Here is a 27,899-nt window from a genome sequence, read left to right as displayed (position 1 = left end):
TCCTGGATTAGTTTCCTGGATTAATATGGTTTGCCAGCTGCACAGGGGCAGATAGGAAAGTACTCCAGAGGGTTAACATCATTGCCCAGAAGATCATGGGTTGCCCTCTCCCCACTTTGGAAGAGCTTTAGAGCTCCCAGTGCCTTAAGAAAGTCCAAAACATTCTCAAAAATCCATCTCATCCTGGGCACCCCTTTTTTGGAACTATTATCATCTGGCAGACGGTACAGGATAATAAAAACAAGGACAAATAGGCTAGAAAACAGCTTCTATCCCAGGGCAGGAGCTCTGTTGAATTCTGCTGTGTTGGTATTTGGTTGTTGTGTTGGTTGTTGTGTTCGTGTGGTATTGGGGGTTTTCGGTTCAATGTGTGGAGTGCAAAGGATGCGTGTTTGTGTTTATTTTCATGGTCATGATGTGCACTGAAGATGGTGTTTGATTTCGTTGTACAAGGTGCAATGACAATAAACTAAACTAAACTAAATTATCCATCACTTCTTGTCCTACCTTCTGGTGTTTTGAGAATAGATTTGTTGCAGTCCCTGAGATATTGGAACACTGCTATCATGTCATCCCTAGTCCTTCTTTTCATTAGACTAGACTTACCCAATTCCTGCAACCGTTCTTTATATGTTTCTCTCTTCTCCACAACCCAAAAAGTTAAATCCTGACCTTGGCACTCCTCAGGGCAATTGAAATCCAAGTGCTCTATCCCCGTGTTTCCAATTGCCACTGTTTTGCCTAGGAGATAATATAGATAACATTGTGTAAGGGTGATCATCAGCATGGTAGGGAGAAAACTACCATGATGAAAAAGGCGAGGAAGGCCTCCCTAAGGGGATATAGAGAAAACACTGCCAAATGTGCTCAACATAAATAACGTGCCAGATATGTTTTCAGTGATTTATGCTCCACTCCTGTGCAAGTTTCTCCAGAAATAAATCGGAATAAACTGCATGGGACCTGCTTCTGAATAACAACCAGGAGGAGCTGGTAAGCTTGATTTGACAGCTCCTTCATTTAGCCACATCTTCATTTTACCCAATTTAAAAAAAACAAAAAACAGCATTTTAGCTCCATCAATTATCCTCGTTCTTTCTCCTTCATTGTTCCAAACACAAAGAGGCAACGATCGGCTCCTTAGTGGGTTGTTATATAAAATGTTTCCAGCACCTTTTCCCCTTTTTAAACTCTACAGGTCAAAGTGCCAGAATTTGATTTTTTTTTTTTTTTCCCTCATGGAAAATGAGCAATCAAACAGAAGGCCTGGAATAATTTTGTAGGAAGAATCACCAAGGCGAGGTGGCTCAATTATAGCAACGGTCTGGAGGCTGGACAATCCAGATGGATAACTTGATAGGATACTCTTTTTTTTGTAGTAAACCTCTTTGATCTAGAACAAACAGATGCTAACCCACTGAGTTTTTCCCCTGGTTATATAAACTATGGCTTAGAATATTGGTGAACCAAGCTAATGGTTTATCCCAGGGGTGGGATTCAATTTTTTTTTTTACAAACGGTTCTGTGGGTGTGGCTTGGTGGGCGTGGCAGGGTAAGGATACTGTAAAATCCCCATTCCCTCCCCACTTCTGGGGGAAGATTACTGCAAAATCCCCATTCCCTGCCCACCCCATTCCCGGCTGCTTTCCAGCTCCGTTCTCCTGTGTAGGGCAACCAAAGAAGACCCAGCCAATCAGCTGGGATTCGATGGGAGGCAGAGAATGGATGGGGTTGGCGGGGCCAGTCAGAGGTGGTATTTGCTGGTTCTCCAAACTACTCAAAATTTCCACTACCAGTTCCCCAGAACTGGTCAGAACCGGCTGAATACCACCCCTGGTTTATTCCAATTATGGTTATGCACATCATAAGCTTTGTGTAATGTGTGAAGGCCCCTTATGATTGTAATTTCCTTGTTGCCAGCACATATCTCATAATTGACAGCTATTCTCAATCTCCGTCTTTTCTCTCTCTCGCTCGCTTTCTCTTGTACCTTTTCAGGCACTTCTATTGCTCATGTCCCGATAACCTACATGCCGCCTGCAGTGAGAAATGAGACAACCTGATGCCTCTAGATCTTTGATGCTCACAGGAATCCTTGGCCCACCTTCTCCTCCTCCTAAATGAAGTTGAGTTGGTGTCCTTCCGAGGATAAATGCTCATTGCGATCCAGAGGACGTCAACTGCCAGGAGCATGTCCGTTTCCCTTCTTGGCCTGCAAACCCAGATTCTGATGGATGGCGGACGGTGGTGACACCATGTAGAAGGTGCTGAAGGGGGTGTCCTAACTGAGTTGCAATGGTTTTATACACTTCCCCATTTCCTAACGGCTTTCTTTCTGCACTGCATTCCTTCTCCTGGGGCTTAATCTTCCCATGCTATTGGCTCGGGGACCGGCTCCTGGCTTCGTTTGTGCCTACCACCTACGAGAAACGGCAAAGGGGAGATGACCCGTGCTACTTCCATGCTCTCTGCATCATCATCACCACGCCCATCTACTTAGCATTGCTGGTGGTGTCCCTTCCTTTTGCCCTGATCGGCTTCCTGTTATGGTCCCCTCTGCAGTCCGTGAGACGTCCATACATTTATTCCAGGATACAGGACAAAAGCCAGATCAACGGATCCTCCTTACTCACTGAGTGGAAGGCGGCCAACAATGGGAAAAGCTTTTGTTTTAGCAGTGCCAACGTCTGCTTGCTGCCAGACTCCTTGGCAAGATTAAACAATGTTTTCAACACACAGGCCCGAGCGAAAGAAATTGGGCGAAGGATCCGGAATGGTGCCAGCAGGCCCCAAATCAAAATCTACATAGACTCTCCCACCAACACCTCGATCAGTGCCGCCAGCTTCAGCAGTCTCGTTTCGCCACAAGGGGGAGATGGCAATAACCGGGCGGCCAACACGGGCATTAAGAGAACCACATCCATGGAGTATAAAGGGGAGAACGCCGGTCCTAACCATGAAGATGGCAGAGATCCCAAAGCTGGAGGAGATGCTGGGGATGGAGAAGATGGCAACACTTGCATCGTGCGCATCGGTGGTGAGGATAACGGCCACGTTTCAGACCTAGAAGCCGATGGGATGGGAAGCCACATGAATAACAGCAAGGGAGCCGTCAACTGTTCGCCTGAATCAGAAGCGGAGATCCCGAAAGGTCAAACCCCCAACCATAAGCAAAAAGAAGGGGATTCTGGAAGCTTGGATAGCTGCACCGCCTCGCGAGAATCCCTAGTGAAGATGCGCTCTGGAGATGGCCCAGTTGACCAAAGCACCGTGAACAGTAAACTCCTCTACAAGGCCTCGCTTATGAAGAAGACCTCGGTGAAGAAAAAGAAGAATATGGATGAGCCCTTTGACCACGAGATCTCGGCTTTCTTTCCTGCCAACTTGGACTTCCTGTGCTTGCAGGAAGTGTTCGACAAAAGGGCGGCAGAGAAGTTGAAAAATCAGCTGCACCACTACTTTGAGTACATTCTGTATGATGTTGGAGTCTACAGCTGCCATGGCTGCTGTACCTTCAAATTTGTGAACAGTGGCCTGCTTTTTGCCAGCCGCTACCCAGTTATGGATGCTGCCTATCACTGTTACCCCAATGGAAAAGGAACAGATGCCTTGTCTTCAAAGGGTGCCCTGTTTCTCAAGGTAAGAGCTTTGGTGTACAGAATACTGCCCAGTGTGTGTCAACAAGGGATGGACACAGTTTGCGAATGCCCAATTTTCAGGGTGGAAACTTGGAAGTGGATATCTTGCCCTCAAGAAGGGAAGCTTGCTAGAATTCAGAACTTTGAGACTGGATTCACACAACATATTAGAGGAGGTTAGCATGCTGCTTGAGACAGCATGTTAGATAGCTAGATGATAGATATATGGATGGATGGATGGATGAGAGAGAGAGGAGAGAGAGAGAGAGAGAGAGAGAGAGAGAGAGAGAGAGAGAGATAGATAGATAAATAAATAGATAGAATGTATTCTTTATTGGCCAAGTGTGATTGGACACACAAGGAATTTGTCTTGGTGCAAATGTTCTCAGTGTAAAAGTTTCATCAAGAATCATCAGGTACAACACTTAATAGTCGTAGGGTACAATAAGCAATCAAATCATACTATGGAATCATACTGTGGAAATCCAACTATTGTCTTAGCATGTTATATGATCCAGGTTCTTAAATTAAGGCACAGTATAATTTATTGGGTGGACATGGCATGTTATATGAACACAGGGACTGCGTTATGTTAATCCAGTTTTAGGATTCAGCATGTTGTGTTAATCCTACAGAATCTGACAAATTATCCTGCTTTTCTACTTTTTGGATATATCTCTCCTTTTACTTGAGAACTCATATTTAGATTATTCCATAATTTCCATGGCTTCTCAGCTATGTGTGAGTCTCTAATTTCCAGAACACAATAGAAATCCTAGGAATTAATTATCTTCTTAGCTTTCTTAAGCTCAGAGTATAAACCCACGATGAACAAAAGCTCTTATATAAAGAGTTGGTGCAATATTTAGCTTCTTTTCATGCTTACTGTCCTTTGTCCTTTGAGGGCTCATACCCACTTTGAACAATTAATCTTAATTTCTTCCATATGTGACCAAGTTAATGACCCACAATAACAGTTTTAGTTTGACTTTCTGCTTTTGCTTAGTTGTGGTTTTGGTCATTTAAGTTTACAGAATGGATACAGGCTCATTCCATTTCCCTTCAGCGATAGTTTCCCCTATGCTACAAATGGGAAAGGGGACATAGAAATGGGGACTGGTCATCAAAAACAGTTTTTGGATGATTAAGAATTCATCCCATGCCTTGTGCTTTGTGTGTGTGTGAGCATGCCCTTGTGTCTCTTGGTTTTAATTGTCACAACCTGATTCGTTTAGAGTATAATGCTGCGGTTGAAAGAGACATGGGGCTGTTTAAATTTTATTTATTTATTTATTCATTTTCAGTGGTTGCCCAAATCAACCAAGTGACACTAGGTAGCTTACAAGTCTAAAATGTTTAGACAATTTAAAAGACATTAAACAAATAAAAACATCCCCAAAAGAAATACATATCAACAGCAACCGCGATGATTAATCTGTTAATAGTGAAGCCAAGTTATGGGTCCCTTCACACATTCCGTGCCCCAGGGCCAGGTACACAGTCAGGTTTTAAGAGTTTTAGAAAAACTAGCAGGAATTTCGTAGAATAACAGAGTTGGAAGGGACCTTGGAGGTCATCTAGTGCATTCCCTTGCTTTAGCAGGAGACCTGTACCACTTCAGACAAAGGGCTGTCCCTTCTCTTTTTAAAAGCCTCCAATGATGGAGCATTCACAACTTCTGAAGCAAACCATTCCACTGGCTGATTGTTCTCACGGCGGGGAAGTTTCTCCTTAATTCCAGCTTGCTTCTCTCCTTAAGTAGTTTTCTTCTGTTGCTTCTTGTCCTGGTGCTTTGGAAAATAGGTTGACCCCCTCTTCTTTGTGGCAGCCCCTCAAATATTGGAATATGCTGTTACATCACTCCTAGTCTTTCTTTTCACTGAACTAGACATACCCAATTCCTGCATCCATTCTTCATATGTTTTAGCTTCCACCCCCCATAATCAGTGGTGGGATTCAGCCAGTTTGCACCTACTTGCAAGAACCATTTCTTAACTTTCTGAGCAGTTCAGAGATCTGGTTGTTGGAAGAAATCTCCTTTTGTTTTCTTTCCATTAGGGACCCTAATCATCCTTGTTGCTATCCTCTGTACTCTTCCCTCAACATCGCTATTCTGAACTCTGAAAGGAGAATATTCCAGATTGCTTTTTTCCCCTTCCCTGATTCTTCCTGATACTGGGAAACCTCAGAAGGAGCATGTTAGAATCAGTTAGAAAGGAACAGCAGGGAGAATTATTGGCAAAACTACTTTTTTTTTTCACCATCTGGTGCAATGAAAGTAAGAAGAATGAAAACTTGCCATCTTCCTTTCTTTTCAAGGCTACATCGAAGAGGCTCTGATCAGTGGTGGGATTCAAATAATTTAACAACCGGTTCTCTGCCCTGATGATTTCTTCCAACAACCAGTTCACCAAACTGCTCAGAAAGTTAACAGCTGGTTCTCCTGAACTGGTGCAAACTGGCTGAATCCCACCAGTGGCTCTGATCTGTCAGAATACTTCATTCAAGAAGCAGAACATCAAATTTCTCTTTTTAAGAAAACCTTAAAATAGAATGAAGAAAGGTACTGGTAAAGACGCTGGTTCTGTTTAGAACATAGAATATCAGAGTTCGAAGGGACTTTGGAGGTCTTCTAGTCCAGCCTCCGGCTCAAGCAAGAAACCCTATAACATTTCAGTCAAATGGCTGTCCAGTCTCTTCTTAAAAGCCCCCAGTGATGGAGCATTCATAACTTCTGAAGGCAAGCCACTCCACTGGTTGATTGTCCTCGCAGCTAGGAAATTTCTCCTTAGTTCTAGGTTGGATCTTTCCTCATTTAATGTCCATCTGTTGTTTCTTTTCTTGCCTTTGGGTGCTTTGGAAAATAAGTTGACCCCTCTTTTAGTTCTTCAGCATAAAACTTTTACAAGTGTGCTTCGAGAGAGAGAGAAAAAAACCGTGAGTGGCAGATGATATTTGAGAGAAATAAACACTCAGCAGGGACCAAGCTACCAACTGAAATGTTGGGGAGGAGGAGAAGGAGGATGCATCCTGGGCAGAAAGCAAACAAGGAGGATAATTAATTAATTTCTTTTTAAATGCATCAGTCTTCTGGAGTGATATATTTCAGGAAGAGAGGAGCGATGCAGCCTTCGCATGAATTGCTGGCTCACAGTTTAGAGCAACAAAGGAAGGCAGGGGAAGGAGGGAGAAAAGAAGATAGCAGCTAAAATGTTGAACAGAGAGTGTGGGAAATAACCAGATAAACCGTGGGAGTATTAAGAAGGAAGCACAGAGAAAAGGCGATGGGATTCTGTGGAAATGTCTTAGAATAGCGGGAGGAACCTGAAACTACTCGGATTTTTGGGATGACGTCGCATCATTTAACTAGCTGAGACGTTGCCCGTGTTTGCCAAGAGCTGTTGTGTTTGTAGACCAAAAACAAACGAAAGATCCACAAATTTCCCACCTTGGTTAACACGTGATTTATGATTGCTCTTCCCCCAGAGTTGCCTGCTTCACATGGAAGCTATAGAAATTGAATAAATAATAAAATAAATATAAATATATATATATAAAGTAATAAAATATAACATAAATAAATAAAATAATAAAATAACAGAATAACAGAGTTGGAAGGGACCTTTGAGGTCTTGTAGTCCAACTCTCTGCCCATGGCAGGAGATCCTATACCATTCTGAGCAAATGGCTATTTGATCTCTTCTTCAAAACCTCCAGTGATGAAGCACCCACAACCTCTGGAGATAAGCCGTTCCATTGATTAATTGTTCCCATTGTCAGGAAATGTCTCCTTAGTTCTAGGTTGGATCTCTCCTTGATAAGCTTCCATCCATTAACTTTTTTACCCTGCCCTCGGGTGCTTTGGAGAATAGGTTGACCGCATCTTCTCTGTCATAGCTCTTCCAATATTGGAAGACTGCTACATAAATAAATAAAAAAGAACACTTTCTCCAACACCCATAGGAGAAGCCACTGTATTAATAAAGAGAGCAAACTCCATTCTCTTCTAGAACTGAAGGTGTCACCTAGGTAGGCAATGAAATATCTGCAAGAAAACAACCAGGCTCAGCACCAAGGACCCCCGCAGAAACCGTGAAAGTGGGAGGAGGTGACTCTTTGGTTTAGGATTTCAAGTCAACAACAAGAACTTGTCCCTTATCCTCAAAAGTGGGAAGTAGATGCTGCCTTCATAAGCTAAAAAGCAAGTCAAACAGATGTGATTGTGGTTAGTGTAGTGAAGACTCTCTTTTTGAGTATGCATCCTTTGTGAAGTAGAGATGAGCAGTTAATTTGCAAATAGGATCTAGTCCTTGGAAACATCTGAGATTTTATAGTATTGAGTTGTCTATGTCCATATGCAAACTCTTTGGGGGAGGTGGAGATCAAAGCAAAGGACTGAAAGAACAGCCAACATTGAGGAGATGATGAGGACCATAGAAACACCAGCAAGTACCCCGACTTATGAGTAGTAGTATTTAGAGCCACAACATCCTAGGGTCATCTTAAGTAGTATTATATTATCAACTGGTTGATTGTGAGATTCCAAGGAGTGAGTCATTGCAAGTTATTTTACTACGGTAGATGAGTTCCCACAAGTCTGTAGAGATTCTCAGTCATCCAGGTCATGGTTGTCCCAAAAGTGATTTTTCAGGAGGCAACTGCACTTCATTTTTTCTTTGAAGATGTTTTGCTTCTCATCCAAGAAGCCTCTTCAGCTCTGACACAATAGTGAGGAAGGATTTATATTCCTTGCAGACAGCTGGTCATTTGCATCCTTTTAGAGGGTCGTTGAGGCCACTTGGAGGTTTATCTGTGTCCTCAGGGTCACCTGAGTCTCCTGGTTTCTGTAGTCTGCAATTTTTTTCCTCTGGAAATCCATTGCTACTCCCGCAGTATTCAAAGGGTGTTCATCCCAAATTGTACAGCTAAAAGTCTGTAGAGATTCTCAATCATTCAGGTCGTGGTTCCCACAAGCTCCCTGAGAAATTTACTTATTACAGGTAAATAACTTGAGGAATTAGCCAACAGGTTTATCTGGGGGCAGATATGTAATATTAAAACCCTCTGTCCCTGGCTGTAAAAATACAGTGAATTAATTCTGTCACCCTTGCATGACATCTCCGAGCTGCTGTTTAAAGCATCTGCTTCAGTTACTGAATGATTGGGATCGGTCCCCTGTGAAGCCAGTGAAACTGTCCAAATGGAAGAAGCTGAGAAAAGTTTCAGCAAGAAAGAAATTAACAGAAGGTACATTTTTCCCCCTTAAACAAGATCATCTCACTCCCTAAGCAAGAATGAAAAGGCTTTGTTTTATTTTTAATTCAAGTGAGTGTTGTTGTTTTTTTAAAAAAGAAAGGAACTCCTCAATTGGATAGATGTCATTCCAATCACTGTAGAAAGAATTTCAGATAGTAACAAAAAATATCAACGATAGAATCAATTATGAAGGGGCACCAGGGAGAATTCATGGTTGGTCTATCTAGCACCTAAAATAAAGTTTTATCAGGCTTCAAGAGAATCTGGTACCAAGATTTTATTTTAATCTGGTCTACATCTCCAGAATATAGTTGGTGTTCAAATCTTTGGTCCTCTTTCCACTTGTGCATATAGACAATGCCATGTAGAATACAAGCATTTTCTTTAAGACCATCTCCATATATTAAGCCAATATTTTTCAAACTTGGCAACTTTAAGAGGTTTGGACTTCATTTCCAGGAATTCCTGCAGGGTTATTCTAGGATTTGAAGTCTACGTATCTTAAATTTGCCAAATTTGAAAAAGACTGTTTTAAATCTTCTACTTATACTGTAGCTTTAGCAATAGCAATAAACTTATATGCCACTTTACAGCCCTCTCTAAATGGTTTACAAAATCAGCCTACTGCCCCAAACTATCTGGGTCCTCATTTTAACGACCTCAGAAGGATGGAAGGCTGAGTCAACCTTGAGCCTGGTGAGATTTGAACTGCCAATTTACAGTCAGTCGGCAGTCAACAGAAGTAGCCTGCAGTACCGCACTCTAACCACTGTGCCATCAGGGCTCATAGCTATAGATAAGAACAGTGTGCTATTACATTTCTTTTTGTTCTGTTTTGGTGAGATGACCTCCTCCTCCTCCTCCTTATCTTCATCATATCCTAGAATCTGAATTGCTTCTAAATCTTTGGCAGAAAACAGAAGCCACCTCAATTTAGAGAATGTAACTGACTGGGTTATTGGAATTCTAATGCTAATGTTAATGGAATTCAAGAAATATCTTCTCAAATCTTCATTCATATTGACAGATCCTTTGTAGTTATTATCACTCATATTTATTTGGCTCATAACCCTGCAAGAGGAGGAGGAGGAGGAAGAGGAGAAGGAGAAGGAGAAGGAGAAAGGAGAAGAAACTGTGTAATTTCTCCCACCCAGCACTTACCAAAGTGGCTGTTTCATGGCTAAAACTTCCACTGATTGAGGAATTCCAGGAGCTGGAGCTTTTCCAACTGTAGAGACTTGATGCGGGCCAATGCTCTAGTATTAATGATCAAGATCTAAATGTATTCCTCCAATCTGAGACTCTAGCTTGGAGTTTCAATTGAGAAAATGTGATGTGAACATCAAAAGCAACATCAAAGCTGGTTGCTGTATGCCAACAGGGCATCTCTTCAAAGAGGAAAACAGTCCAGAATTCCACTAGTGATGGCATAGATCTCATTTATAGATCAAACTGTTGGCTTGCTTATATAGAAACAGAGACAAACTTACCCACCAAAGTTTCAGCATTTCGCAGCTACCTTGAGCTCATCTTTGGTGGACTTGTCAGCTTTTAAAAACAAGCCTTCTGCATTAGGCCTAAGCAGTAATCTAAATATTTTATAATACATATGCTGCGTCTGCTAATGCAAGCCTTGGCCAGAATCCACCCTTCCTGGCTGCATTCAAGGATCTTCCCTCAACTCAGCATGTTTCAAATTGTCTACGTCTCCAATCATTTCCAACTAGGAGGGAAATGGGGAAGAGAAAATTACAAAGAAGCATTTCTGGCTTTCTGTTGTTAAGCAAAGCAAGACAAATTGCTTTAATAATAATGTTCTTTGCTTTCTTGGGTAAATTGGGTATGTCTAGTCTAATGAAAGAAAGGACTAGGGGAGATATGATAGCAGGATTCCAATATCTGGCACAAAGAAGAGGAAACCAAGCTATTCTCTGAAGCACCTGAAGGCAGGACAAGAAACAATGAAGGAAAACTACCCAAGGGGAGAAGCAAACTAGAACTATGGAGAAATTTCCTGGCAGTTAGAACAATTAATCAGTGGAACAACTTGCCTGCAGAAGTTGTAAATGCTTCCACACTGGAGGTTTGTAAGAAGAGATTGGACAGCCATTTGTCTGAAATGGTATAGGAGCTCCTGCTCAAGCAGGGGGCTGGACTAGAAGACCTTCAAGGTCCCTTCCAACTCTATTATTCTGTGTATTATGTTTAATAATAATCTTTTTCATTGCTTTTCCTTTTTCTCTGTTCTTCTCAATAACTAATGTAGCAGTGATAAGACTTCCCACTTTTCACATTCATGGGCTGGACTGATAAAGCATACTAAATCTTAGGTTTGGGCTTTGGAAGAAGGATTCTTGCAATTAGAGACCACGCAGTGCCCAAAGAAATAATCCATAACTTAGAGAGACAGATTGCATCACACTCAAGTTAAGGGTTAGAAATTCCAGCAACTTGAAATTCCACATTTTGAGTAGTTCTAGTGTGCTCTGCACAACTAGTCGTGTTCTCCAACAATCCCAGTAACTGTAAAATGAGAAGGTATTTTTCATTTAGGATGGAAGAAAATGTTATAGCCCTCCTAATGTTATTGAAAGTCTTATTGTTCGTGAATTCAGCTAATCCTCTTCCAAATATTGTGCAGGTGATCACTTCCAACATGTAGAATCCCAGCTTTTAATATAGTGCTGCATGGAGTATATCTCCTGAATCTGTGACCATGTGCCTTTTTTCCAATCCTATGAGCAGGAAGTCTCCAAAGGATTCACCTTCTGGAGTAGAAGAAGGATGATCCATTTCTCTTCTTGGCTTTCTAAGCTGCTTATGCCAGCAAGTCTCTTCGCCTTTGGCCTCAGTGCATTCACCCTGATGTTTCTGAACAGGACACCACTGTCTGGGTTCACCTCAGATGCTTAATCTGCTCAGCCAAAGACCAGCAAGCTGTGTTTACACCATTTGCTAAGCTTGGTTTATTTTAATTTTAATTAGTGTGGTTTTTTTTTTCTGGGAGGCCTAGTGCATGGAGTGAAATCAGTCTTTTGGGTTAGTTCATGATCCAACACATTATGTGAACCCTGAAAATGGGTGGACTCATAAATAGATCAAGCTTGTCTTCCAAACTTAGCTGTTGAGGAATGATGGTGATAAATACCTTTGCAGGCAGCCATGATTGCCAGCTCACAAGCTAATAGTCTGAAGACCCTGCTCAGAATCACTTCTGCAGTCCGGCCAGCCACAATCACAAACACCTTATGGCTTGGTGGCAATAAAATGGCATTCTAAGATCTTCCACCCATTATTAAGCTACCCAATTGGAAGTCCCCGGAGAACCTTCAAATAGTTCCTCACTTAGGGTGGCAAGGCAGATGGAAGCTTCCAGTGACTATATCTCTGCTCCTTGGGAATATCTCATCAGCATCCAACTTATTAGCTTTTTAGAAATAATTGAAAACAGAGCAATGGAGGACACCTTGTTACTACCTATTTGTGCCCTGATCATACAGGTAGTTTTAATTATTCTGGACACCACAATATGAACATAATGTTGGGACCCTAGAAGGGGTACAGAGAAGAGCAACAAAGATGATTTGAGGGCTGAACCAGTGGTGGGATTCAAATTTTTTTACTACCAGTTCTGTGAGCATGGCTTGGTGGGCTTGCTGTGGTTTGCTGGGCATGGTTTGGTGGGCATGATATGGGAAGGTTACTGCAAAATCCCCCTTCCCTCCCCACCCCACTAACCTGCTTTCCAGCTCCAAAGAAGATCCAGCTGATCAGCTGGGACTCAGGAGGAAGAGAATAGATGGAGGCGGGGCCAGTCAGAGGTGGGATTTGCCGGTTCTCCAAACCACTCCAAATTTCCACTACTGGTTCTCCAGAACCTGCTGAATACCACCTCTGGGCTGAACCATATGATGAACGATTGAGGGAACTTGATATGAGCCATGGTGGCGCAGTGGTTGCAATGCAGTACTGCAGGCTACTTCTGTTGACTGCCGGCTGCCTGCAATTTGGCAGTTCGAATCTCACCAGGCTCCAGGTTGACTCAGCCTTCCATCCTTCCGAGGTTGGTGAAATGAGGACTCAGAATTGTTGGGGGCAAGAGGCTGACTCTGTAAACCGCTTAGAGAGGGCTATAAAGCACCGTAAAGCGGTATATAAGTCTAAATGCAATTGCTATGTCTAGTCTAATGAAGAAAAAGAGGAGACACCATAGCAGTCCTTCTCTACTTGAGGGGCTGTCACAGAGAAAGAGAGGATCAACATATTCTCCGAAGCATCCCAAGGGGAGGACAAGAAGTCGTGGTTGGAAGTTCATTAAAGAGAGATCCAGTCTAGAACTAAGGAGACGTTTCCTAATATTGAGAATAGTTAATCCCTGGAACTGCTTATCTCCAAAAGTTGTGGGTGCTCCACAACTCCACAAAAAATCTCCCTGGAGATTTTTAAGAAGAGATTGGAGATCCATTTGTCTGGAATGGGGTGTAGGGTCTCCTATCTATCTGAGCAGGGGAGTTGGAGTAGAAAACCTGCAAGATCCCTTCCAAATCTATCATTCTATGTTCAGTTATTTTATACGATGACGGTTTTGTACTGTGGATATTTAGCATCATTTGATGAAATTATAACTTCTGAAAGCCTTTTTGATTGTGGCAGGGAGAAAATTAATAATCAGATTTGGGGAGGCAGGCCTGTTGGGCCGAAGGTTAGATTCTAGATTCAGATTTCTGTCCTTTCAGATTTGCCCTAGAAATGGTCAGCCATTTTAGGAATGCATGTACCCTAAAATACGATTATCAGGGCATCCTTAAGCATCCTATACTGATAGCCTGGGAGAACAGCCATACTTTGTAAATACTTACAGAACATCATCCAAGTGGAAGCCACACAGATCTCTCTCGGGTTAGTGCTGGAGATATCATGCCATTACAACCGAGAAGATGCAGTTCCATGCAGTGTTTCTCAACCTCGGTAATTTTACAATGTGTGAACTTCAACTCCCAGAATTCCCTAGCCAGCATGGCTTTATGGGGAATTCTGTGAGTCGAAACCTGTACATCTTAAAGTTGACAAAGTTAAGAAACACTATATTTTAGTTTTAGTTTATTTTTTTGCCCTTGCACCTCGTACAATGAAATTAAATACCATCTTCAATGTACATTATGACTATGAGCATAAACACAAACATACATCCTTCACATTCTATACATTGAATTGAAAACCCCCGATACTGCATTAATATTGCACTATACAGAAAAATTCAAAAGAGCTCCTGCCCTGGGATAGAAGCTGTTTTTCAGCCTATTTGTCCTTCTTTTTATTGTCCTGTACCGTCTGCCGGATGGTAATAGTTGAGAAAAGGGTGCCCAGGATGAGATGGATCTTTGAGGATGTTTTGAACTTCCTTAAGGTAGTGGGAGCTATAAAGCTCTTCCAAAGTGGGGAGTGGGCAACCCATGATCCTCTGGGCAATGATGTTCACCCTCTGGAGTGTTGTCCTATATGCCCCTGTGCAATTGGCAAACCATACAGAGGTGCAGTAAGTTAAGATACTCAATGGTGCAGCGGTAGAAGGTCATCAGCAGTTTTTTCATTCAGTTGTTGTTTTCTGAAAAGTATCAGGTAGTATAATCTCTGCTGGGCCCCTTTGATCAGGGCTGCAATGTAGGCACCCCAAGTCAGGTCCTCTTTTAGGGCAACACCCAGAAACTTAAAACTGGCCACTTGCTCCACTCAGTCTCCCTTGATAAGCAAAGGCTGGATGTCTGATCTGTTCCTTCTCTAGTCCACTATAAGCTCCTTGGTCTTATTGGTGTTGAGGACCAAGTTATTGCCTCCACACCACAAAAGCAACCGGTCCACCTCATCTCTGTAGGCAGACTCATCCCCCTTGGAGATGAGATCCCACCACTGTTGTATCATCTGCAAATTTAGTAATAGTATTATTACTATAATAGCTGATAAATTAGATGGTATTGTTTGATCCAAGAAATTCCAAAGACACCGACTGTGCAGCAACCTTACTGAGAGGAGCCAAAAACATAGGAGAGAGGCAATTCCTTTACGTATTCTTCTTGTAAAGAAAAAATCCTGGACATTTCTTGGGCTGGAAATTCTTACCCCTGTTCATGCTGGACAGGGAATTTTGGAAGCTGCAGTCCATCCACACTTAGGGCATCAGATCTGGCTGTGCCAAATCTGCTAAAGTCTCATCTTCAGAACCTTTGTTGAGTGTCCTCTTCTGAACTTCTTATATTTGACAGTTAACCTGCATGTTTCAGTCTTTGGAAAAACCAAGCTTCCATTTCTCTCTGTTTCGTTCTTCCTTCTAACGATCTCTTCGCCATTTCAACTTACGTTTCTTTAGCCCTGCCCCCCCCAAGAATAATTTTCCACCCATCTGGTGACCCGAATTCCACAAAAAGGAGGGGGGTGTTTACCCCAGCCACCAGGTATTCCAACTGAATGGGAAAGAAAGCAACTGGCCAACGATTGCAGCTCTTCCCATTAACATTTCATACTTACATTTCATTCTCTTTTAACACGTTTAAATAATAGATCAACTTAGCATAACTAACAGGGCGGCTTTATAAAGCACAAGAAGAAGTCTCTGTAAGCAAGCGTGCCAAACTCATAAAAAAATGGATATTTTTGCAAATTTTGTTTAGACCCAGTTTGAAGCCAATCATGTGGCGGGCACTCAGCGTAGAAGCAGGGAAGGCAAAAGAAAACCTTTCAAAAGCTTTAAGTTGGAAATGGCTTTTTGTGTGTGTGTGTTTGTATTTTAGCCGGTGCCTTAATGGCTTTGCCACACAACTCTCCAGAAAGGCTCACTCAGCTCCCACTGTGCAGCACTGCTAGAGAAATATGCATCCTAGAAATGGTCTCCTTTCTAAAGTTACAATCCCTGGAATACGAGAACAATCTGGAGGATGAAAACATATACAAAAACCAAACTCTATGCATTAAATTAAAGGCACCCTACCTGTGGTTGCATCCTGTTTAAACATAGAACATAGAATCATAGGGCTTGGGAGGTCTTCTTGTCCAAATCCCTGCTCAAGGTAGGATAGGACTGTATGCCATTTAGCTCAAGTGGTTGTTGAATCTATTTCTAAAAACTTCCAGCAACGGAGCACCCACAATTCTAGGAGGGAAGCTGTTCCATTAATTGTTTTCCCTATCAGGACATTTCTGCTTACTTCCAGATTGGATCTCTTTTTGACACACTTCCACCCATTACTTCCTATCCTGCCCTCTGGTGCTTTGGAACAGGGGTCTCCAACCTTGGCAACTTTAAGACTTGTGGATTTCAACTCCCAGAATTCCTCAACCAGCAAAGCTGGCTAAGGAATTCTGGGAGCTGAAGTCCACAAGTCTTAAAGTTGCCAAGGTTGGAGACCCCTGCTTTGGAAAATAAGTCAATCCCCTCTTCTTCTGTGACTGTTCTGACCTAGGCTTCCCAAGATGATGAAGCAAACTCCTTGTCCCAATAAAACCCCTTTTTATTTAGGTTAAAGGGAATTCCTCTACAGCAAAGTCCCAGCGAACAATCTTCCATAAGATTTCTCAACTACAGACCTTTATCAGGCTGGAGAGTTGCCAGGCCAATATCTTCCAAATGCCACACTGTAGCAGCAATTACTTGGCAAGAAGTCAGGAACAGATCTTCACTCTAATGAATTGAACTAATTGTTTCCTGCAAACACCATTCTCCTTCTGCTCCTCTTTATTTTTTATGGGAGGGGCATTCACCATCCACCTGTGGCTTTTCTCCAAGTCAACCCTTGTTCCTCAGCTGTTCCCTTCTTCTGGCAGCTCTGCGCATGCGCACACTGGGAACAGGCTCCAGCTGTTCTTCTGCGTCACTGATCTCCGACTCCGAAGGCAGCTGATTAACTGTCAAATGCTCCTGGCTCTATCTCTGCCTTCGACGCAGAGCCCTTGTCAGAGCCTTCCCCAGACTCCAGGACTGGCCCATGTTCCTCCCCAACCTCCTCACTATCCGAGTCTGCCGCCAGCTCCTTTGGCCATTGGCAGGCCACAACAGTGATGGCCCCTCAACTACTGGAAGACAATTATCATTTTCCCACTAATCTTTCTGTTTGATAGCTGGATATATCTAGTTTCCTCAACCCATTCATCATACGATTTAGGCTCCACACCCTTTATCATCCTTGAATCATTTATCATCTTTAGCATTTTTGATAAAGATGATAAATATCTCATTGATGTCAAGATTATTCTTGGCTCTAATTATAAGATGGGGGGAAACCTATTCGATTTGATTAGCATGCAAAATGGGGTCTCTCCTGCAGCTGCCATCAAAGCGTCCATCTGATACAACAGCAAAAGATACTATTTTGCATTTCAGGGTGGAATTGGATAGCCATTTCAGGGATCTCTTAAGTCTTAGAGAGCTGATGGAAGAAGGCTTGTAACCAGCCTAAAGGTTTAAGGAGTAGCAAAAAATTATGGAGGAGTTTATACCCTCTTTCTGAGGCCAATTACATTAGTGGTGGGTGGTGGGCTGGTCTCCAAGGTCCCTTCTACCTCTGTTATTCTATTAAACAAACACAAAGGGAGACAATTTTGGTTGGAGATGAGAGAATTTCACTGAACCATCGTAGGAACGAGTCAATCAAGTCCCAATCCAGTTTTCCATAAAACCCTGCCCCTACATTGTTTTAAATGTATTCATAATTTGAGTGACACTTGGAGGTACCACTTTTTAGAAGAAAAGGCTGAAGAAGGGTTAAGATGATGATTATGTACCATCAAGTCATTTTTGACTCTAGTGACCTCCATGACAATATTTCCTCATCTGGTCCTTCATGTCTTCCATTAGTGTATTGATCATCTCCCTAACTCGGTTTATCTTCCTTTCTGCTGGTTGTTCTCTTCTTCTCTTTCCTACCCCTTTTTCAAGCTTCGGGGCCTTCTCCAGAGAACTAGATCTTCACATAATGTCTCCTCAAGTGAGAACTCTGGGTTTATTTGTTCAATGATCTATCAGTTTGTTCTCTCCACAGTATTCTCAGGAATCTCCTCCAACACCGAAGTTCAACAGCATCCATTCACTTCCTGTTCTGCTAATTCAAAGTACAACTTTCACCACCATAGTGTGTCATAGGAAATACCATGACTCGGATGATTCTGATCTTTAAGAATTATACAAAATATTGTACTAATCTAAAAATCTCACCCCAGAATTGACCCCTGAAACTTGCCATGAATCCCAGTGCAAGGTTGAAGCGATCTCCCTATTGAGAAAGGCCAAAAGTCTTTTCAAACATTGCGAACAAATTTCAGAACAGTCCATAACACAATTTTTCTCCTATGCCAGAGCATTTTTCCCTTATGCCTAAAAAGAAAATTGTCATCTCATATTACCATTCCAAAGTCAATCTATTGTTGTGTTATGTTGTGGTTGTTTGAATTTTAAGTGGGAATAGGGAGGGAAACCAGATGAAAGCCATACAACAATAGTGGCCAATTCTCAGAGAAACTGATTGCAGAATTAAATCCAGACTATGCAGGGAAATTTTATATACAGAAAAAAGCTCAAGTGGAGAAATACTATTAGATTGAACTTATTAACACGGGAGTTGGTTTTTCTGAGTCTAAGTGCTACCTGGAGGTAAAATTCAGTATGGGCAATTCTTTGACTTCTATACTGTCAGATTTCCCCCACCAGTGACACCCTGGATATATTAAGACTACATATCCTATAATTCTCCCCCAAGAGAGTAGATGTAGAAGAAGAACAGGCAGAACTGGGAGTTGGAGTTAAAGGCATCATTAGTTCAGAGTCCTTGCCTTGCTATAAGCAATCCAAGACCACACATACCCTTGAATTCTGTTGTCCCTCATCTCGCACCAGTTTAATGCTGAGCATTAGTCCCCAGATTCTTGTGTACAGTCTTCAATAAATCATTTATGCTCCAATCAACATGAATGGCACTGGTAGTAGATGGGAATTGCAGTCCCAACATATTTGTTGCTATATGAAGACACAACAAGGCTAATTCCAGCTTCAACAGCCCTTTGTCATGCTTTCTCGGTCTAGCTTTGAGCTGAAAGGGGAGATTAATCAGAATAACAGAATTGGAAGGGGGCTTCGAGGTCTTCAAGACTACCCCCCCACTCAACCAGGAAATGCTACACCATTTCGAACAAATGATCATGCAAACTCTTCTTAAAAACCTCCAGTGAAGCACCCACAACTTCTGGAGGTGAACCGTTCCATTGATAGATGGTTCTAACAGTCAGGAAATTTCTCCTTAGTTCTAGGTTGCTTCTCCCCTTAATGAGTTTCCACTTGTTGCTTCTTGTCCTGCCTTCAGGTGCTTTGGAGAATAGGTTGACTCCCTCTTCTTTGGGGAAGCCTGTTCTATGCATTTTTTCAAGAGTGTCAACATCTTTTTTTATGTCATGGTGACCAAGGTAGACAGCTACAAGTTGCCATTTTAAATCTCCCACAATCTCCTGGTGGAGAAAGATCCAGAGCATTCTGGGAAAGCGATACCATGGCAGGGATTGAATATGAAATTCTAAAAAAAATCTGTTCTGGCAAATTGAGAACAAGAGCCAGAGGGCCTGACTTAATATCTTTGTAGTTGCCAGAGGGCATAAATGCTGAAGCTAGTTGTCAAAAGGCATATCTGATGTCAAGACCATTTAATGCTTATGGGCTCAGCTACCTCAATCCTCTCCAAAGTAAAATTAAATGGAAGCAAAAGCCAAATGTCCCTCATGTGCACATCTAGAAACAAGATATGCCTTCTGACTGGATCACTTTCCAGCCTAATCTTTTTCTGATTGTTCCCTCTTGGCACCCTGTTGAAAGTGATCAAATGTGCTGCTTTGCAATCCTTTTCTGGAAAATAGGCAGTTGTTTGTAAGTGATTAATGTATTGTTGCTAACTATTTAACTTGTAAACACAGTCCTTCTTTTAAAAACAAAATCGAGTCCTTTTTGTTGTATGAAAATATTGAGAAAAGAAGATGCTATTTTTAAAGCAGACAAATGTTCACCCATATTTTAATGCCATTAATTTCAGACACGTCTATTCCTTTGCTGTGTGGTTCTACCTTGAGAGTGGATCTGCTCGTGTAAAATAAAACAGATCTTGTGTTTGATCATTGGGTTTTGAGGTTAGATGGAGACCAAATATCTCACTAACTATTCTCTCTCTCTCTTTCTCTCTCCCTCTCTCTCCTTCCAATCTTCCAGGTGCAAGTGGGAAGTACACCTCAGGACCAAAGAATTGTAGGATACATTTCCTGCACCCACTTGCAAGCTCTGGCAGGTAAATATGGATCTGTTCTTTCAATCATCCTTATGTGATATGGGAATGTTTCTATGGTTTTGACTTCATCTGCAGAAAACAGGTTGGATCATTCTTCCTTGGACGATCTCCTATCAATGCCACACATTTTGAACATAAAAATGTCGCATGCAGGATTAGACTAAGGTTTAATACTCTATGGAACAACAACACCAAGCTAGGCAGTAGCAGCCTGTCAAGCTTGTCTAGTCTGGGAAAGCTAAGCTGAATTCTTCCCGCTCTCTGTCTCTCTCACCTCTCAAAAACAAATTCTGTTTCATGAAACTGAGGAAGGCAGATAGAAGAATTGCAGGATACTTTTTCTGCATGCCGTTAATATATATTCAGTGTGCTTCAACAATGTAGAGCAATATAATAATGAGATGGAAGAATATCAGAGTTGGTAGAGATCTTGGAAGTCTTCTAGTTCAAACTCCTTGCTTAAGCAGGAGACCCTACGCCATTTCAGACAAATCTGTGTCCAGTCTCTTCTTGAAAGCCTCCAGTGATGGAGCTACCACAACTTCCAAAGGCAACTTCCGTTCCACCATTTTATTGTTCTCACCGTTAGGAAATTTCTTCTTGGTTCTAGGCTGCTTCTCTCCTTGGTTAGTTTCCATCAATTGTTTCTCATCTTGCCTTTGAGTACTTTGGGGGAAAGAATTGATGGGTGGGCATATGCAGAAATGGAACAAGACATGAATAAAGGAATCCAGGAGCCTCATGAATTTATAATATGCCTTGGCTTTCTTCAGTGGCTTTGCAAATTAGTTTTCCATGTCTAGCTTGGCTGATCCTAACATATGGAACGTGATCTAAAGCAAGTTCCATCTTTCAGTAATGATGTATTTCCTAAACATCATGTAATAAACCATTCTGGTACATATAAATCTTTTCTAACTATCACGTGAATCTTCAGAAAACGATGCCTGTTGAAAATCGACTTGTGAGTCTCATCGGGTGAAAAATAATTATAGTTCATTATTTCTTGGTTGCATAAAAGGACTTGGAAACAGCTTTGGATGCCTTTCGTGCTTAGCTAGTCCTATTTCAATAAATAGTTGTCTTTTTTTACCCACAGTAATGCGAAATAATCTAAATATTATATGAATCTCATCTCAAAATAAACAGTGTGTCATCTGGTAATGCTTTGGGATTAAGTTCTACATTCAATGTTTCTTTTAAAAATGAAAACATCCAAATTAATGATAGGTGGGTGAAAAGTCACTTGATAGAATAAGTGCCTTTTTAGTAGATACATCCAGATTCTTAGCTTTTGAACATTTAACATAAACAGTTGCCAAAGGTTTAAGAGGATGGCTTGTTCTGAATAAATTGCTACATGTAGTACTGGCGATAACAAAGTAAAGAATTGTTTTTAAAGAAGGAAAGAAAAGTTAGCATGAAGTAGTGATAAAGAAAATTAGGGCTATCACATTTGACCAACAAAACATTGGAAAATCATTTGATTGATTGACTGAGTGGTGGATTTAATTGATTAATGGATTATTAACTCTTAGCAATCATATGTATATTCTCCGGGATTATTTGCTCCCAGCCTGGTCCTTCAGAATAAGAGAATAACAGAGATGGAAGGGACCTTGGAGATCTTCTAGTCCAACCCCCACCCCCCAAAGCAGGAGAGCCTATACTATTCTGGACAGCAATTCCTTCAGCAATTCCAAAAATGGACTTATCATTTGGTCTCTGGTCCGCTCACCTGGCTGTTCTCTTCTCTGCAAGCTATGAATGTGAAAACTTAATCAGTGGGTTTCTATTAGGTGTTGTGTCATAGCTTATTGATGAAACAGGTGAATATGTGTTCTGATCCAAACCCTTTTCTAATAAGACAAATAATAACCAAAGAGAACAGAAACCTTTTAATGATTCTTGTGAATCCCCGGTTAAAAGGCTGCTGCAAACTAATTAACTTTGATAAGCAGAAAACCTTGCCAAAACTGTGAGACTGCCATTAATCACAGATGAATATTTTACAACACAAGAGTCTTCAAATACCAACTTAAAATACTGTAATGTCCATGAGGCTGAGTTTCAAAACGTCTTTGCTTCCTGCAAAGAACGTTCGCTTCACAGCTGGCTTTTATCTTCTTGAAGGAGGGGCCATTACCTTGCAGCCTTACTCCCGAGTCACCCATGTTGTTGTAGCTGCTCTTTCCTGTGAGCAATCCTGCACAAATGTGCACTTGGCACAGGCCCCTTGGGAACCTCCTCATCGCTGCTGCCAGCCCCCACAATCTCTGAAGGCAGCAGTCCACTCCCTAATGGTCTTGGCCCCTCTTCTGAGTCCTCGCTCTCCTCAGCCATCCGTACCTGCTGCTGGCTAGCCACAACAATACTAGACTCCCGCAGTAACAGAATAATAACAGAGTTGGAAGGGACCTGGCTGGTCTTCAACCTCCTGGTCAAGCGTTGAATTCCACAGGTTTTAAAGTGGCCAAGGCTGGACACCCCAATCTCAATTTTTCTCCCCTCAAAACGTTTGATGGATTTTGAGCAGCACTCCACAAGGACAGTTCAGCAATCAGCTAACGAAAATATACCATGCATGTAGTGCACTCATATGCTGTTATTGGCGATTTCAAAGGAAGCCTTCCAACCAACAGCGCATTACCTTAGAATGATGGATGAGTCAAAGGAGTCAGCGAAGGACATTTACAGCCAGTGCCTCTGACTGGCTGGCCGGCAATAAATCAAATTCTACAAAGTAAGGACGAGCGCCATAATGATGCAACCCTGGCTGTATGTAGAGTCCTTGAATGGACACACTTTGCCTGACTAGACAAATACACCGTCGCACTGCATCTGTCACCTGTAAAGCCACGGATGTCAAGAGCCCACGTTCAGTTTGCATTTTGCACCAAAAGGGTTTCTCTCTCTCTCTCTCTCTCTCTCTCTCTCCCCTCCCACCTGGTTAGACTGCACAGAAGAGCCTTTTGCCTTAAGCAGCTCACCAATTCCTTCCTTCATCATCCCTTTTGCAGACATAATAGCATTGATTCTAATATGGGCAGCTCCAGGAATGTTGAGCCCAACACTTCTATTGCAAAGTAAGCAGTTCTTAAGCAAATTTTAACCTCACGTTGTGACCTTTTTGGCCACGGCTAATAAGTGATTCACTGCAATTAAGTGACTCATATGGTTGTTAAGGCAATCTTGCTTCGCCCATTGACTCCCTCCCCATTGTCTGGAGAAAAGAGAACTAGGGGTGACATGAGGGGTAGAGCACCTGGGAAACTTTGAAGATGAAGATTGGAGCAGCTTTGAGCCAAACTATCACATGTCCTACTTCTTGAAAATTCTTCTGGCCGTTTGTCACCATGTGTAGACAGTGGCACAAGCAATTTCTGGAAATCAGCCATGCCCTCTTGGTAATAGTATTAAAAAGTGCCAGAGCCAACATTAAGAGTAGAATACAGGAGAGGCAAATCCACTTTGCTTCCAGGTTATTTTAATTTGGATACCGTAGAATCAAGTTTAATCTTGAAGCCTGCAGCTATTGTTTATTCAATATCTCAGATCCATATTATAAAACATCATATAAAGAAAGGATTGATCCATTGTAGTTCTATCTAGAGAATAGACTAGAGGGAAAATCTGTATTGTTAGAGATTTTTCTCTTGGTTCTGGGAAGGTTGACTCTGTAAAACAGGGGTCCCCAACTCCAGGGCCAGGGCTTGGTACCAGACCATGGCCCTGTTGGAAGAAATATCCATCTGGGTTCTGTACCAAGTGGGGAGAAAGACACTGGAAACATGGAGGCTGATTGGCAATATAGTTTATTGGTGGACAGGACCACATGGGTTTGAGGTCCTGGACAGCTGAGCACATGGAGTGGAGAGTGAGGATTATTTATACCCTCTCTTGGGTCTAGCCCTTGAGTTTCCTGTTCCTGCGGTGAAAGCATCTATTCTATTGGTTGTCAGACTCCCAGGGGGGTCATAGCTGAGGTTGTCTGAGATATGCTTGGTTGAACCTTGATGGGTGATGATGTAATGAACAGACTTGTGTTCTGTGGGCAATTCCTGTTGTGTCTTAATGGCTTTGTCCTGGTTTGGATCTTGAGTGATGGACTAATCCTACCATTCTACCTTTGTTCAAAATATCGTGTCTTGAATGGATTATCAAATTTGCATTTCTAAAAGCTAGCCTCAGCTTAGCATCAGCTTAGGGGCAGGGAACTATGGCTCTGAATTTCTGTCTTTAGAAGCATGTTTCGCCTTTTCTCATCCAGGGACATATAATATTCTGTCTTTTTAATATTTCCCAAAATACTTCATTCTTCTAGGAGGGTTGGGTGCTAACTTTCCTCGGCCCTTTTTGAACAGGGCATTTGCAAGGCACAGATGTGGGAAGCTCCATTGCACAAATGGCGGGCGCTCATGTTTGTGTGGGAAGCTCCAATAGTGACAATGTCAGGTGCATCTGCCACTTGCATAAATGGACCTGTGAGTGCATGCCTGCTGTTTGTGGGCTCCTTCCCTTCTTCTCACCACCTGCCGGTCCACAAACTCAGAAACATTTGAAGAACCTTGCCATAGAATATGTCCTCCTAGATCTATAATATGAAGACTAACATCAAGGATGCATGTAAGGTCTTGTCCTGGAGCAGTGATCTCCCATTCTGAATTTTGGAAAATATATCTATATTTATAAAAGCGAAATACCATCATCACAAAATCTCCAGAATCGTAAAACCTACTAACTTGAAATTTGGCACGTATGTTCCTCTTGGCTTCTAGGTGCTCGCTAAGAAAGGATTTTTTAAATGACCATCAGAGTATTAGCATTTCCTATATTATTATTATTAACACACTCTGATGCTAAGGCGTTCTACTCCCCATCTCCACCTGAAGAGAAACCTGTCCCAAATGCAAAACACAAGCATTGGAGAGGAATTTCAGTTTCAGTTTTAGTTTCACAGCACCAAGCAGTTTTAGCACAGAACAGTTGAGCCAAGCCACACCCAGGCTCCTTGCTGTCTCCTTCGTGCTCACACAGCAAATACTCAACTCCCTCACACACTGACTGACAGGACGCTAGCCAGATGAATACCGATGGATGCTGGTAGGCAGAGGCAAAATTTTCCCCCCTTATTTTCCTCCCCAAATACTAAGCCCGATCACATAGTTTCGTAGCGAAGCACAGATATCAGGGGTGGGATTCTACCAGTTTGCACCTATTCGCTAGAACCGATTGTTAACATTCTAAGCAGTTCAGAGAACCGGTTGTTAGAAGAAATTACTGGTCTAATCCTGTAAGGAAGACAGGAAGGAAACATTCTGGTGTTGCTTACAGAAACTGCCTCTCCATTAACCCTTACTACATTCTTGGCAGGACTAGACTTCCTGTCTCAGGAACTTCTCTGGAGTTTTTTTCCGCTCCTTTGCTGGTAGTTTGCTTGTGTGGAGTGACCATTCAAAGTGACCATTGCTTGTGTGGAGTGACCACTGAAAAAAGTGACTTATGACCATTTTTCATACTTACGACTGTTGCAGCATCCCCACAGTCACGAGAGGCCAGGCGAGGAGATGGGTGCCTCGATGTGAGTGATATTGAGTTGGCCACACCCAGCCAATAACATGACCACCAAGCCACCCAGTCACATGACAACCAAGCCACGCCCACTACCTAAGCCACGCCCACAGAACCGGTTGTTAAAAATTTTGAATCCCACCCCTGACAGATATCGAACTAGCATATATATATATATTGCCACATCATCTCCTTCTCACCCAGTCTCTCTGCTTAAAGTCGGTTGCTCCTTTTTTCGGCTAGGAAACAGCTCAAACTGCAGTGAAATCCCCGCTGAACGTTATTTCAGATACAAGCTTTTTAGAAGACCTTTCCTGGAGATGCTAGCAATTGCAGCTGGGGCCTCTTATATGCAAATCTTCCTTTTGAAGCAATGCAAGGCTCTCCAATGAATATTTAATCACCTTTCGTCTTTGATTTTTTTTTCTCTGTAATTGGCTCTCTGCTTCTTGTTCCAGTCCCACTTATTCATACTTAGATTTCTCCAGGTGCCCATCTAAAATTTATATTCGTTTGCTTTCTGATCACAGGTCAGCTAGGAATGCCTGCATAGTTTTTCTCTCTTTTGGGGGGAGGTAGATGCCAGTTTATTTTTATTTTATTTATTTTGAAAAAAAAAACAAACCACTTTTTATTGCTGCTTCTGCCTCTGAATTATCTTGAAGTACCCGTAGCCAAGGAAAACCAGCTTTTCAAATTTCAGGCAGGAATTTTCTCCCATACAACGAGAGCCGCCTTTGCAGCTCTTTGTTTCATCTCACTGAATGGCAACCGTTTATCCACAGTGGAAAATCAGAGCCTAGAGCTAATTAATATCTACTGCGGTCCGAGCCATTTAACTTATCATAATGCGGGGTGGAAATGTTCTCCGGTGTCTTGGTTAAAAGGGGGGAATTGGAATCGGAGAAATGCTTCGGTGTGGTCGCTTCAGAATACTAAAAATGTCATCCATTAATATCCTCGCCCTGCTTTTAAAACACCCATTATTCAAATGTGGCTGTGAATTATACATATTAATATTTTGTCTGAAAAAAAGAGAAACACGTTTTTCTTTTTAAGTGTATCACTTGGGTTATTTTTAACCAATTGATTAAGCTCTTCTGGAATCACGACATAAGCCTAAGGTTGAAAATCGGATGGTGCATGTTTTCTATCCTGCTCTACAGAGTGGAGAGTTGGTCTCTGACAGAAAGCCACTTGAAGAGACCAGAAGCTCTTGAAATGTGGATTTTACAGGCGGCTGATATGTATAAGCTGGGTTGGCAAAATCAGAAACGAGGAGGGGATAAGCTGCCTGGGAAAGCCAAGGGAAATCATCAAAACCATAAAAAAAGTGAATGTTTGGATATTTTGTACATGGGATGCAACATCCGGAAAAATACGCCATACATCACTTAATCCTCCAGGGAAAGATTGAAGGCAAATGAGATCCAGGCAGAAGAAGAACATCATGGCTTCAAAATCTAAGGGACGAGTTTGGACAAAACTCAACAGCACTTTTCGTCCAGCTGTTGATAAAAATAGGATCGTCAGCATGATCGCCAACGTTCAATGATGGATATGGAAGAAGAAAGAAGAAAGGAGGAAGAGGAAGAGGAAGGAGAAGGAGAAGGAGGAGGAGGAGGAGAAGGAGAAGGAGAAGGAGAAGGAGAAGAGGAGGAGGAGGAGGAGGAGGAGGAGGAGGAGGAGGAGGAGGAGGAGGAGGAGGAGGAGGAGGTGGTCATGAAGTTGTGTATAGGGAGGGAAAACCTGGGATGCTTGAGACCATCCATTAGTTTGGGTCAGGTTTCTGCAAGAAACTGGTAATCTGTATAATTACTCAAACCTTCTTATATACAATACAGGTAGTCCTCGACTTATGACCACAATGGAGCCCAACGTTTCTGTTGCTAAGTGAAAGATTTGTCAAGTGAATTCTGCCCCATTTTACGACCGTTTTTGCCACAGTGGTTAAGCAAATCATTGCAGTTGTTAAGTTAGTAACATGGTGGTTAAGTCAATCTGGCTTTTCCCATTGACTTTGCTAGCCAGAAGTTCGCAAAAAGGGGTGGCCCCAGGAATGACCCCAGGACATTGCAGCCAGTTGCCAAGCATTGGAATTTTGACCATGTGAAAGTGAGGAGGC

The 27,899-nt window shown here is 42.2% G+C and overlaps 1 protein-coding gene across 2 annotated transcripts in view; it reads left to right on the top strand.

The window, feature by feature from the left end:
• The window catches only part of SMPD3 (sphingomyelin phosphodiesterase 3), a 210,996-nt gene that overhangs the window by 132,120 nt on the left and 50,977 nt on the right, over nt 1-27,899 (top strand). For both annotated transcript variants that reach the window (XM_087940517.1, XM_087940516.1), the window contains 2 exons: nt 1,999-3,639; nt 20,128-20,203. In XM_087940517.1, the coding sequence (XP_087796643.1) occupies nt 2,296-3,639; nt 20,128-20,203 (1,420 nt within the window). In that variant the 5' untranslated portion in view covers nt 1,999-2,295. The remainder of the gene's footprint in view (nt 1-1,998; nt 3,640-20,127; nt 20,204-27,899) is intronic.

Source organism: Pseudonaja textilis, chromosome 11 (assembly GCF_049901715.1).
Source record: "Pseudonaja textilis isolate UNSWEBS1 chromosome 11, rPseTex1.2, whole genome shotgun sequence".
Taxonomy (NCBI): domain Eukaryota; kingdom Metazoa; phylum Chordata; class Lepidosauria; order Squamata; family Elapidae; genus Pseudonaja; species Pseudonaja textilis.
This window is presented reverse-complemented; position numbering and strand designations above follow the sequence as displayed.